General features: G+C 42.7%; 1 protein-coding gene across 1 annotated transcript in view; it reads right to left on the reverse strand.

Moving 5' to 3' along the window:
- The window catches only part of sumf2 (sulfatase modifying factor 2), a 60738-nt gene that overhangs the window by 12741 nt on the left and 34203 nt on the right, over nucleotides 1-13794 (reverse strand). Inside the window, exon 6 of the mRNA XM_072589251.1 lies at nucleotides 11375-11430. Within this exon, the coding sequence (XP_072445352.1) occupies nucleotides 11375-11430 (56 nt within the window). The remainder of the gene's footprint in view (nucleotides 1-11374; nucleotides 11431-13794) is intronic.

Consider the following 13794-nt stretch of genomic DNA (forward strand, 5'->3'; position numbering starts at 1 on the left):
AAAGGGTAGGAACAAATAGATGCTGAAAACAGAAATCTTGCAGAGGCAGAGAGCATGACTGAGATCACATCGAAAGAGAGGCACAGCCCAAGTGAGTATATATATCTTGGGATCTTACAGCAGCATGGGAATTCGGTACAAAGGGGATGGAGTGTTATCATTTTGATTGCTTTTTTTGCTTCATAGTAAGATTTTTAAGAGAATAAATTGAAAACCCAGGGTTGGGGGCCCAGCACAAAGCAAAGAGTGGCATTACAGGAAAGTACACAGTTGAGACACACACTGGAAATTCAAGAGGAGCTTGTTGGGGAGGAGCAATGAATAATTTTTAAAAAAGGACACTTCTTTCTAAACAGGGAAAAATAATTGGAGTGCCATTACAGGGAAGCAGTGAGGTGAATGGCTGTTTAGGAGCCAGCTTTAGGGACTGACAGTGCTGTACTGGGAGGGAAACAGAGTGTAAAATCCTCATTTTTGTGATCTGTAATTTGTTAGAAATAGAGAGACAGAAATCTGATTTGGTGAGTCATGGGTAAGATTGAGTAATTTGCTTGTAGTTTATTACTTGTACTGTATGTGTAAGGTTCCCAATGACAGGAGGACTCAACTCCCGTGGAATTCTCTTGCAAATGTGAGAAATCAGGTACACTTCCAGTGACCACAAATGTAGAATGAGTGTTCAGCTGCATCTCCTGATTGATCATGTGGAGTACCTGGAGCTGTAGATGGACTCACTATGGAGCATCTGTGATGTTTAGTGAGATGGTCACACCATAAGGGCTACACAGGCAGAAAAGCACTGGGTGAACACCAGGAAATATAACAGATGTGGGCAGGTGGTGGTGGAGGAGCCCCCTGTGGCCATTTCCCACATCCCCATCCAAACAGACATACTATGTTGGATACGGTTGGGGGTGGCCTCTTCGGGGCAAACAGCAACACCAAGTTTATGGCAGTATGGTTGCCTCTACTGCAGAGCAAGGAAGGAAAAGGACTGGGAGAGCTTTAGTGATAGGGAACTCAATGGAATCTGACTGATCTGTGACCACAAACAAAACTCTTGAAAGTAATGCTGCCTTCTTGGTGCAAAGATTAGGGATGTCTCAGAAAGACTCCAGGGCATTTTGAAGGGAGAAGGTGAACAGCCAGAAGTTGTCATACATGTCAATACCAATGACAGTCTGTGGTGAATTTTATACCATAAGGATGTTGTTTATGTGTTGTTGGTTTCTTCTAATTTGTTCCATTTCGTGATGACAAAGGTGTCATCCACATAATGGACCAAAGCTTGGGCTGCGTCATGGGAAGAGCTGTTCGTTCCAACCTCTGCATAACTGCTTCTGCCAAGAATCATGATATTGTTGATCCCATGGGTGTCCCATTGATTTGTTTGTAGGTCTTATCATTGAAGGTGAAGTGGGTTGTGAGGCACAGGTCTACTAGTTTGAGGATGCTATCCTTGCTGATGAAGTTGGTACTGTCTGGTGTTTGTGTCCTTGGTTCTTCTAGTAGTGAGATCTGTGTTTCTTTGGCCAGGGTGACGTCTATTGATGTGATTAGGGCCATCACATCGAACAAAACCATGACCTCGTCAACCTCTACGTTGGTGTCTTTGATGTTCAGGAATTCCTGGGTGGAGTGGATGGAGTGGCATGAGTCTTCTGCTAGGTATTTCAGTTTGCGTTGAAGTTCTTTTGCTAGTCTGTATGTTGGTGTGCTGGGAAGTAAGACTATGGGTCTGAGAGGGCTCTTAGTTTGTGTACCTTTTGGTAATCTGTAGAAACGGGGTGTGTTGGATCTTTCAAGTTTCCTTCTTTGGAGGTCTGTCTTGTTAATTTCATTTGTCACGTGGAGTTTCTTCAGTGCTTTTGGAATACGGTTTTCTAGCTGTGGAGTCGGGTCCATTGCCACCTGTTGGTAAGTGTCGGTATCTACGAGTAAGACACGCAAAGGAATTCCTAGAGGCCTGGCATTCAAACTGGAACTCCATCAACAAACACATCGATTTGGACTCGATTTAACAGCCTCTCAGAAAAAGAACCATAAGTGATAATACCCACCACAACAGACCAAGACACATAAATAGAAAGTGGATCAGTACACTAGCACTTCAATGGAGGCTCACTGATTATATTACCTAGCATGCTTGAGAACAAATCTTCCAGCACAGCGAGCAAACTTCCAACCTGAACCACAAATGAGCTACAAATCTTCTCAAAAATTCACAGAGTAAAGGAAATTTCAGCTTTTGTGACGTCGAACAGACTATACCAGGTTAAAGTATGGTATTTGGTATTTAAAAAAGTGTCAATCACATTTCAGAGACTAACCAATAAAATTTTGCCCCGACTCAATTGTGTGGTATGGATGATCTGGTGGGTTTTTTTTTTAGTAACACATGGAAGGAATTGTTGGACTATCTATGAGAATTATTCAATCAACTTTAGGAGGCAGGCTTGGTAATAAACCTGGCTAAGAGCGAGATCGCAAAGGCCCAAGTCATAATGATGGCACTGGAAATTGTTATGAAAGTGTAGGTGTGTACTGTACCTTTAAGGGAGAGGGGAAGCGGGCAAGGACTAAAAGCACAGAGTGTGCCGAACAATTAAAAAATGTAACGTTTGGTTGATATAAATAGCTGGTGATGTATTGCCATGGTACAAAGAAAATTCAAATCGGCTAATCAATTTAAATTATGCTCGAGACCAAAATTTAATCAAATTTGATTTTAATGTTTTGATGGCATCAAATCAATAAAACTATCTGATGTTTTGGGGTATAAAATGGGACATTTTGAACAGTTAGTGAGAATAGCAAAGAGTACCCACAAGTAAAGACTGCCAGAACAGCTTTCTAAAAGGTACCTGTCCAGAAGAAATTTGTGTAGCAGAATACTGAAGCCGACCTAGAGAAACCTACACAGAAAGTTTGACATCCAAGGATGACAATTGGGTTTGAAATTGATTTGCCACAAATTTAAAAGGGAATTTATCGGAGCAGTATTGTAGAGTGGGAGGTAAAAGTTAGGTTTAAGAGAAAGGAGTTGTAAATAGTTGTCTAATGTTCTCGTTTGGACTTAAAGAATAAAATTGTTAATTTTTACTTTAAATAGTAACATCTGGGATAGTTCCTTGCATCTCGAAATTTAACAGATTACGGCACAAGGTGAGCTCCTGTGTGTTTCAGGTTTAAATTAGCAGAGGGTTTTACCCCATGTCGTAACAAAAGGGACAAACAGCCTCACAAGGATGTGAAAATAAAGGTTATTGGGAGTTTCATATACCATCAATGAAGAGAGAAATGCTACGATTTGTGGGACTGAGTGGCTTTCATTGGAAGTTTGTACTTAAAAGCACCAAAAGTGTGTGGTTGGTGTACTGACTTTTTGAAGAAGTTTGGAAAATTTCAGTGGATAGAGAATGTCAGAAGGCATTTGACAGCCTGAAAGCTATATTAACTACTGCCCCAGTGTTAGCCACACCTAACTACTAAAAGCTATTCAAGATGGTTATCAATGTGAATTATATGGCTATCAGTGCTTTAGTCTTACAAGAAGATGATAAGAAAATAGAAAGACCTGTTGGCTACTTTCCTGTAAAGTGAATAATCATCAATAGAAATATTCCATAATTGACGAGGAAACCTTGAGTTTAGTGTTATCAGTGGATATGTCTGAGACAATTGTATACATTTATCATAACACCTAAACTTTTCGAAAAAATTTAAGTATAAAAATTCCAGATTATTTTGTTGAAGCTTATCATTTTAGCCAATTTGAAAGTTATACATGTGGCAGGACAAAAGAATTTAATTGCCGATGTGTTTCGCGACTTTGATAAACAAAGGTGGAAGAATCAGTTAGCGAAAAAAACCAGAAATGAATTGTAGTAGTGAATGCTTGCATGTTTAGAGTCAATGCAATGTATCATAGTGTACTCGTAGCATAAGGCTAAAAGTTTTTAAAAATAGCAGGATATCGACCAAGTGCAGGTAAATGAGGCAATTATAGTTTGGTGTTTGGTTAGCACCAAAGGGCTCATTTCTATGCTGTTTGACTCTAAAAGAGATTTCACTGCATGATCCTGTCAACAGAGCAGAGGAGGTGTGGTAGAGACATCGGATAGGATAAAAATAAGTAAGAGAGGGTGAGAGGTGGAAAATGGAGTTCAATGCAGATAAATGTGAGGTGATTTATTTTGGGAAGAATAACAGGAAGGCAGAATACTGGGTCAATGGAAAGTTTCTTGGTAGTGTGAATGTGCAGAGGGATATTGATGTCCACGTATAGATCCATGAAAATTGCCACCCAGTTTGGTAGTGCTGTTAGGTTTTAATGGAAAAGGGATTGATTTCTGGAGCCGTGGTGTCATGCTGCAACTGTACAAAACTCTCTTGGAATATGGTGTACAGCTCTGGTCGCCTCCCCTCCCATTACAGGGAGGAGGTGGAAAAGGTGAAGAGGTTTACCAGGATGTTGCCCGGTCTGGAGAGAAGGTCTTACGAGGAAAGGCTGAGGGGACTTGGGTCTGTTCTCAAAGGAAAGAAGGCAGCTAAGAGCGGATAAATAGAGACATACAAGATGATCAGAGGATTAGATAGGCTGGACAGGGAGAGTCTTTTTCCTAGGATGATTATATCGGCTTGTACGAAGGGGCATAGCTGCAAATTGCCGGGGCAGGGGGGCTTATTCCTTATATGCATGCATTCAGATAAAACACCTTCAGTCCTGTATTAACCATTCATCTTCTCATTGTCATTCGTTTGTCCAGTGTGCTTGAGGTTTAATTGCTATCCCTTTCCAAACACACTGTCTTATTGGGGTCTGTGCTGGAGTCCTTAATAACTTCTGTTGAGTTCTCCTTCCCTGTCATTTCTTTCCACACAGTTGAATCCACCCCGACAGATGCTTTGTTTCCCACTGGAGGAACTTCTACCCTGCTCCACCCCCCCTTGACCAGCCTATTTACCCTTTTCATTAGAACATTGGTTCCAACTCGTTTCAGGTGGAGATGGTCTCACTGGTATAGATCCCTCCTGTTCCCATACTGGTGCCCCATGAAAAGAAACACCTCTTTCCCACAATACTCTTTTAGCCACATATTTACCTTCCTTAATCTCATGTCCCTATGCCAATCTACATGTTGCTCAGGAAATAATCCAGAGATTATAACTCTTGAGGACCTGTTCTTTAATTTGGTTCTTAGTTCCTGGTAATCCCTAAACAGGTCCTCTTTCCTAGTCTTGCCTATGTTGTTTGTTTTGTTGTGGACCACAATAACTGGATCCTCTCCCTCCCTCTCCAATATCCTTTCAAGCCGATCGGAGATATCCTTTCCCTGGTTGGGGGCGGGCTGTCCCGCGCGTTGTACTGCTGCAGTCTCCTGAACAGGCAGACTTTAAAAACTCTGAGCCCCAGAGGAAAGGCATTTAATCGATTTTCCAAATAATCGATTATCCAAATGAAATAGTGCCCGCCCATCTCGTTCGGATAGTCGAGTCTCCACTGTACTCCCTGAATTATAGAATCCTATACAATTACCACTTGTCTGTTGGCTCCCCCCTCTTGAATGGCCTCCTGTATCACAGTGCCCTGGTCACCTGGCTCATCCTCCCTGTAGCCTTTGCCTCTTCCACACAGTCAGCAAGTACCTCATTCCTGCTGGACAAGGTCAAGAGCTGAGCATCCTCTGTTCCTGACTGCAGGATCTCTCTACCTGCCTCACTTGCAGTCACACCCTGCTGTTCCAGTGTTAACCTCATCAATCCTTTTTGATACCTCTATAAAAAAACTCCAGCAATGAATTAAATGTAATTTCTCACTTAGAAAACCATGCTAACTAATCAATCTGCCTTGTTCTAAGAAATTACTAATTCTATCTATAAATTCTAAAAGAGCCTGTTATGCTAAGTAGAGAAGTTGTAACTGAAAGTGGAAGTAGCAGTCACATATACAAGAAATAGAGTCAAAATATGATATAATTATAAGAATTAAAGGCATTTTATTTGATAGCATGCAGTGTTCACAAGCAGGTGAATTCATGTCCCAAACAAAAGTTAATGACGATGAACTAATCATCACAATGAAGAGATGGCTGAGGGTGACCAGGGCTGCGAACGGAATATTCAAGAGTCCTCAACATTTTGGAAGGATCAATGAAAAGAAAATCGGAGGGCAGCTAACAAGGGATGAGATCAGTACATCAGTGAGACATCTGGTCAGTAGGACAAAATGGAGAATTAACAAAAAGAAGAGTAAAACAAGGATGTAGAATCCGAGTGGAGCTGTGTAGCTATATTAAAAGTTTTGATGGCCAAGAGGTGATTTCAAGAATGCAGAAAGGGAGGTCATCGAGGAGGGTTTGTCTACAGAGTCAGTTTGGGTGGAAGTCAGAAACAGGAAAGGAGCAGTTACTTTATTGGGAGTTTTCCTTAGGTACCCCAACAGCAAAAGAGGCATGGAGGAACAGACTGGGAGGCAGATTCCGGAAAGGTGCAGGTGTAACACAGTTGTTGTCTTGGGTGACTTTAATTTGCCTAATATTGATTGGCACCTACTTAGTTCAAAAATTTTGATTGGAGCAGATTTTGTCAGGTGCATTCAGGAAAGGTTCCTGACTCAATATATTGATAGGCAACTAGAGGGGAGGCTATATTGGATTTGGTGCTTGTCAATGAACCAGACCAGGTGTCAGATCACTCAGTGGGAGAGCATTTTGGGATAGTGATCACAACTCCCTGGCCTTCACTATACTTGTGGAGAGGAATAGGAGCAGATGGTAGAGAAAGGTTGGAGGTGGTAGGGAAGTATTAATGAATACTTTGCTTTAGTATTCACTACTGAGAGGGACCTTGTTGTTTGTGAGGACAGCATGAAACAGGCTGATATGCTCAAACAGGTTGATGTAAAAGAGGAGGATGAAAATTTTGAAAAATAAAAGAATAGCTAAGTCCCCTGGGTCAGAGGGGATATACCCAATGTTACTATAAGAAGTGAGGGAAGAGATTGCTGTGCTTTTGGTGATGGTCTTTGCATCCTCACTGTCCACTGCAAAAGTGCTAGGTGATTGGAGGGTGGCAAATGTTATTGAAGAAATGTTCAAGAAAGGAAATAGGGATAATCCTGCAAATTACAGACCAGTCAGTCTTACATCAGTGGTGGGCAAAGTATTGGACAGGATGCTGAGAGACAGGATTTATGATTATTTGGAAGAGCAATAGCTTGTTTAGAGATAGTCAGCATGGCTTTGAGAGGGGCAGGTCATGCCTCACAAACCTTACGGAATTCTTTGAGGATGTGACAAAACATTGATGAAGGTAGAGCAGTGGATGTGGCGTATATGGATTTTAGCAAGGTGTTTGATAAGGTTCCCCATGGTAGGCTCATTCAGAATTTCAGGAGCCCTGGGATCCAGGGAAATTTGGCTGTCTGGATACAGAATTGGCTGGCCCAAAGAAGACAGAAGTTGGTAGTAGATGAAAAGTATTCCGCCTGGAGCTTGGTGACCTGTGGTGATCCGCAGGGCTGTTCTGGGACCTCTACTCTTTGTGACCTTCATAAAAATAACTTGGATGAGAAGTGGAAGGGTGGCTTAGTATGCTTGCTGATGACACGAAGATTAGTGGAGTTGTGGATAGTGTGGAGGGATGTTGTAGGTTGCAATTGGACATTGACAGGATGCAGAATTGGGCTGAGAATTGGCAGATGGAGTTCAACCTGGGAAAGTGTGAAGTAATTCATTTTGAAAGGTCGAATTAGAATGCAGAATACACAGTTAAAGGCAGGATTCTTTGCAGTGTGGAGGAACAGAGGGATCTTGGGATCCATGTCCATAGATCCCTCAAAGTTGTTCCCTAAGTTGATAGGGTTGTTAAGAAGGCATAAAGTGTGTTGGCTTTCATTAGCAGGGGGATTGAGGCTAAGAGCCATGAGGTTGTGCTGTAGCTCTATAAAGCCCTGGTTGGACCACACTTGAAATATTGTGTTCAGTTCTGGTCACCTCAATATCAGAAGGATGTGAAAGCTTTAGAGTGTGTGGAGAGGAGATTTACCAGGATGCTGCCTGGACTTGACGGCATGTCTTATCCAGAAAGGGTGAGGGAGCTTTTCTCATTGGAGCGAAGAAGGGTGAGAAGCAACTTGATAGATGCATACAAGATAATGACAGGCATTGGTAGAGTGAATAGTCAGAGATTTGTTCTCAGAGCAGAAATGGCGATCACGAGGGGGCATTATTTTCAAGTGACAGGAAGAAGACTTGGGGAAATGTCAGCGGTCGGTTCTTTGCACAGAGTTGTAGGTGCATGGAATGCACTGCCAGCTGTGGTAGTGGAGTCAGATACATTAGGAACATTTAAGCAACTCGTGGAAAGGCACATGGATGATAGTAAAACAAAGGGTATATTGGTTAATTTGACCTCAGATTAAGATAAAAGGTTGGCATAACATCATGGGCCGAAGGGCCTGTCCTGTATTGTATTGTTCTCTGAATACATGGTTTTCAATAAATAAACATTTCTTCTAGACAAAACTCCAATAGGAAAGGTGAATCAACTGTGGCTAATAAGAGAAGTTAAAACATCTGATCAGTTCAAAGGAGGCAGATTATGAAGCTGACCAAATAGCAAGTCTGAGATTGAGAGCGCTCAAGAATTCAGCACAGCAGGACAAGAAATTAATTTAAAAAGGGAGAAAAGTATATGAATGTAGAGTAGTAAGAAATACAAAAATGAACTATTGGGATTAAAATGGCAAAGACGAAAATGGGTCCATTCTAACTCGGGTGCTCATTGTTGTGAGCGCAGAAGTGCTTCACAGGAGGCTCCCAAGCATTGAGGATGTCACCGAGACAGGGGACGAAATGTTTGCAACACAAATTCCCAGCTCGGCGAACAGAACCACAACAATTCTAAGCTGAGATATGAAAATTTATAATAGGAATTAGTCAAATGGCAGAAAAGGTAAACAATTACTTTGTGTACACTATCACCACAGAGGGAAGTACAATAAACTTCTCAGAAATAGCAACAACCAAGGATTAATTAAGATAGCTGGCAAGGAGCACACATTGTTTTAAGGTTACAACAAGAATTAGAGATCTACAAAAAGACCCTTTAGCTAATCTCATCCACGCCAGTCAAAAATAACTACCTAACCATTCTAATCCCATTTTCTAGCACTTGGTCCATAGTCTTGTATGCATTAGCATCACAAGTGCACATTTAAATACTTCTTAAATGTTGAATGTCTCTGCCTCAACCACCTTTAATGAGTTCCAGATTCCCATCACTTCAAATGAAAATCGTTTTGCTCACATCTCCTTTTGGATAGACACATGAACAGGCAGGGAATAGAAGGATATGGACCATACTCAGACAGACGAGATTAGTTTAGAACAGCATCATGGTCACTGCAGCCATGGTAGGCCAAAGGGCTGTTCCTGTGCTGTACTGTTCCATGCACATTTTAAGCCTTCTGACCCTTCCCTTAAATGTATGCTTGCTAGTCATTGATCCTGCCAACAAAGGGAAATGTTCTTCCTGTCTACCCTATCTAAGCCTGTTATTGTCCCTCTGATCATTGGTGACAGTTTGTGCCAGTTTCAGAATTTTTAGTTTGTGGGGTCCATCCACCTCTTTACCTTAATGTGCAATCCCTCAACACCAGGCTGGTCTTAAGGCTCCCCACTTCTTCCTGGAACAAAGGCCTGAACTGTCCCATCCACCACCAGTCTCCTCCACTTAGTTGAGCTCATCCTTACCCTTAACAACTTGTCTATTAACTTCTCTCACTTTCATCAGGTCAGAGAGGTGGCCATGGCTACCTACATAGACCCAGTACCTGTCTCTTTGTTGGTATGTGGAACGTTCCTTGTTCCAGCCTACACCCACAACTCTTTCTCCAGTACATCAACAATATCATCGATGCTACTTTCCTCCCTTATCCAGAATTTATTGATTTTGCTCCTAATTTCCATTCCACACTCACTTTCACATGATCTACATCTGATTCCTCACTTCCCTTCCTCAATATCTGAGGGGCTGACCACCAATATTTATTATAAAACCCACTGACCCCTATAGGTAACTTCACTATACGTCCTTAGACCTTGCTTGCTGTAAAGACTCTATTCCATTCTCCCAGCTCCCCTATTTCGTCGCATCTGTTCCAATGATGCCAACTTTGATAAAGGAGTCTCCAAAATGTCCACCTTCTTCCTCAACCGAGGATTCCCTAACACTGTTGTTGACAGGACTCTCTGTCAGGTCTGACCCTTCTCATCCCCTCTCTTCCTTCCCACAACAGCAATAGGGTCCCCCTTGTCCTTGCATACCATCCCTCCAGCATCCACATCTAAAGGATCATCAGCTGCCATTTCCACCACTTCCAGCAAGATCCACCACAAGACACATATTCCTCTCCCCTCACTTCCACAGGGACTGTTGCCTCTCACAACATTCTGCTCCACTCTTTCTTCAGTCTCAACACCCCCCACAGCACTTTCCGCTGCAACCACAGAAGGTAACACCTCTCTGTTTACTTGCTCCCTCCTAAGTATCCAAGGTCCCAAACCCACCTTCCAGTGCTTTACCTGCAATTCACAAACTAGCCGAATGCATTCCCTACTCACAACGTGGTTTTCTCTACATTGGCAAAACAAAGAGTAGACGAGGAGACTGACCCCGAGCTTCCAGTTTCCTGCCACGTCAACACACTACCGTGTTCCCTGACCAACATCTGTCTCAGACATGCTGCAATGCTCCAGTGAAGTTCATTGCAAGCTGGAAGAACAGCACCTCATTTTCCAATTGGAAACCTTGCAGTCTTCTGGACTCAATATAGAATTCAACAGCTTTCAGGCTTGAGCTCTCCCCAACTCCAAACCTCAGGCCTTGTTGTCACATAAACTGTTATCACACACAACGCATTGATTGCCACGAACGGTCACCTTTAATAGCTATTCACCCTCCTAGCCAGACAATTAACCTCCCTTTTGTCTGCCCCAACTGTTCTTCTGTCTCAATGGGCTCTATCCCACCCTCCTCCATAGTTTACTCCTTAACCCTTCACCCCACCTCTGGCATAGGTGGGACTTGAACCTAGGTCTCCTGGCACAGTACCACTGTGCCATAAGAGCCTTTTTAACCCTTTGGAAAAAAAGCAGGTTCGCTCTGCAATCAAACAGCTTGATGCTCATCAGCTTTACACACACATAACAGTAGCAACTTGGAAGAGATAATGAGGCTGCTGGGACCTCCAACAAGAATCACCAACTTCAGTGAAGTGTTTATTTATCTGCATCTACATCTCTAAAGGTTGGCAAGTTGCAGATCATAAAGTTCTATATTTCCAGTTACAATCAAAATTGTAGACTACCTGCCAGAGATTTGTGCGATTTGGATGAAATTTGTTTCCCCACGGGTACACTCTACCTGAAAGCAAAAATAAGAAGAACGTCAAAAATTAAAGATCAAAGCAAACAGAAATCCTAGGCATTACACACAACTTTATCAGGAAGGTGCTACACAGCGCAAACCAGAAGTCTGAAAAGAAAGGAGAGAATAAGGGACATTGGAACAGTTCACAACTTGAGCTGCACATCTGGAAGAAAATCACAAAGCAGATTGACTTTGCCAAATAGTTTCATTTTGTAATTCTCTAAGACACAATTTTGAGAGACAGTGAGAGAAGGAAAGTAGAGAGGGAACAGAGTACCAAGTAGGGGCATGTCACTTAGGAGAGTGAGTGCTGGGAATGTCATGTAGGTGGACAATGCTTAGAGGAGGGAAAAATGGAAGTTAAAGCCTGTCAAAGTAGGTTCAATCAGGGCATTGTGTCATAGGTACTGGGGGTTGGGCCAGATCTGGAGGAGTTGGGCAGGGTCATGTTGTCAGGCTGGTTAAATTGAGGGTCAATCTGAATGATTCATGACAGAGTGTCAAAATGACTTTGTGCATGAGAAATCAAGTTTACTGAAGAAGTAACAAAGGTGATTGATGAAGAGAGAGCCATGGACACTGTCTATCCAGACTTCAGCAAAGCGTGCAACAAGGTTCCAGTTAGTAGACTAGTTAGCAAGGTTAGATCACATGGAATCAGGGAGAGCTAGCCATGTGGATGTTTAATGGCAAATTGGCTTGAAGGCAGGAAACGGAGGGTGGTGGAGGGTTGCTTTTATGACTAGAGGCCCGTGACTAGTGATATTCCACAAGGATCGGTGTTGGGCCCACCAGCTTTTCATCATTTGGATGAGTGTACAGGAGATATGGTTAATAAGTTTATAGATTTTACCAACATTGGTGGTGGAGTGGACACGATGAAGGAGGTTATCTCAGTACAACAGGGCCAATGGGTTGAGGAATGCAGTTGGAGTTTAATTTAGATAGATGAGGTGGTGCATTCTGGAGAGGCAGGTCTTGGCAAGACTTAATGGTAGGTTCCTGGGAAGTGTTGCCAATGAAGAGACCTTGAGGCGCAGGTTCATAGTTCCTTGAAAGTGGAGTCACAGGTAGACAGGGTGGTGACGACGAAGTTTGGTACACTTGCCTTTATTGGTCAGTGCACTGAGTATAAGAGTTGGGATGTCATAAAAATCAAAAAAAACTGTGGATGGTTTAAATCAGAAATAGCAGGAAAAGCTCAGCTGGTCTGGCAGCATCCGTGGAAAGGTCACTCAACCCAAAACATTAACTGTTTTCTCTCCACAGATGCTGGCAGACATGCTAAGCTTTTTCTGTTGTTGTTTGGATGTCATGTTGCAGATGTACAGGACATTGGTAAAGCCACTTTTGGAATACCGTGTTCAATTCTGGTCTCCCTGCGGTAGCGAAGATGTTGAAAGGAGGCTGAGGGGTGACCTTACAGAAGTTTATAAAATCACGAGGGTCATCGATAGGCTGAATCACCAAGAGATCTGGATGGGTACATGAATAGGAAGGGTATGAAGTGGTATAGGCCAATTGCTGACAAATGGGACTAGATTGATTTCTGGTCAGCATGAACACATTACGCTGAAGGGTCTGTTTCCATGCTGTACAACTCAACGACTGTAGCTTCCAATACAAGTAACTGTTCCACACAGTAGAACAACTAACAATCCTAGTTTGGTTAACAAAGTATGCAACATTCAAAAACAGTATGAGAGCAAGGAAATTTTCTTTTTTTACAGAACCTCAGCTGGAGTAATGTATCCAATTTTAAGGAAGTTGTAATGGGGGGATCCAAGATGGTGGCGACCCAGCAAGTCTGAGTCAATAGTGCTCCTGGAGATCAGAGCTGAAAATGTGTTGCTGGAAAAGCGCAGCAGGTCAGGCAGCATCCAAGGAGCAGGAGAATCGACATTTCGGGCATGAGCCCTTCTGAGGGAGGAAGAAAGCTTCTTCAAGGAAGGCATCCTTGCAAGAGGATTCGCAGTAGGTTAAAATCTTCAAAGACTTTAACTTACTGCGAATCCTCTTGCAAGGATGCCTTCATGAAGAAGCTCTCTTCCTCCCTCAGAAGGGCTCATGCCCGAAACGTCGATTCTCCTGCTCCTTGGATGCTGCCTGACCCTGCTGCGCTTTTCCAGCAACATTTTCAGCTCTATAGTGCTCCTCCCAAGACTTGGGCAAAGTGGGCCACCCGCCTCCACCACACTCACCAAATCATTCAAAATAGTTTTTACTTAATGTAATTAGTTGCTTAGTACTGAATTTAAACAATTTAATCTCCAGTAAAAATGACTAAAGGGAAGGGAGCCCGTAGTTCTCAGCAGGCAGGAACCCTTCCCGCACCCTCTCCAGCTGCAGCAGAGGCGT

Source organism: Chiloscyllium punctatum, chromosome 19 (assembly GCF_047496795.1).
Source record: "Chiloscyllium punctatum isolate Juve2018m chromosome 19, sChiPun1.3, whole genome shotgun sequence".
Classification (NCBI taxonomy): domain Eukaryota; kingdom Metazoa; phylum Chordata; class Chondrichthyes; order Orectolobiformes; family Hemiscylliidae; genus Chiloscyllium; species Chiloscyllium punctatum.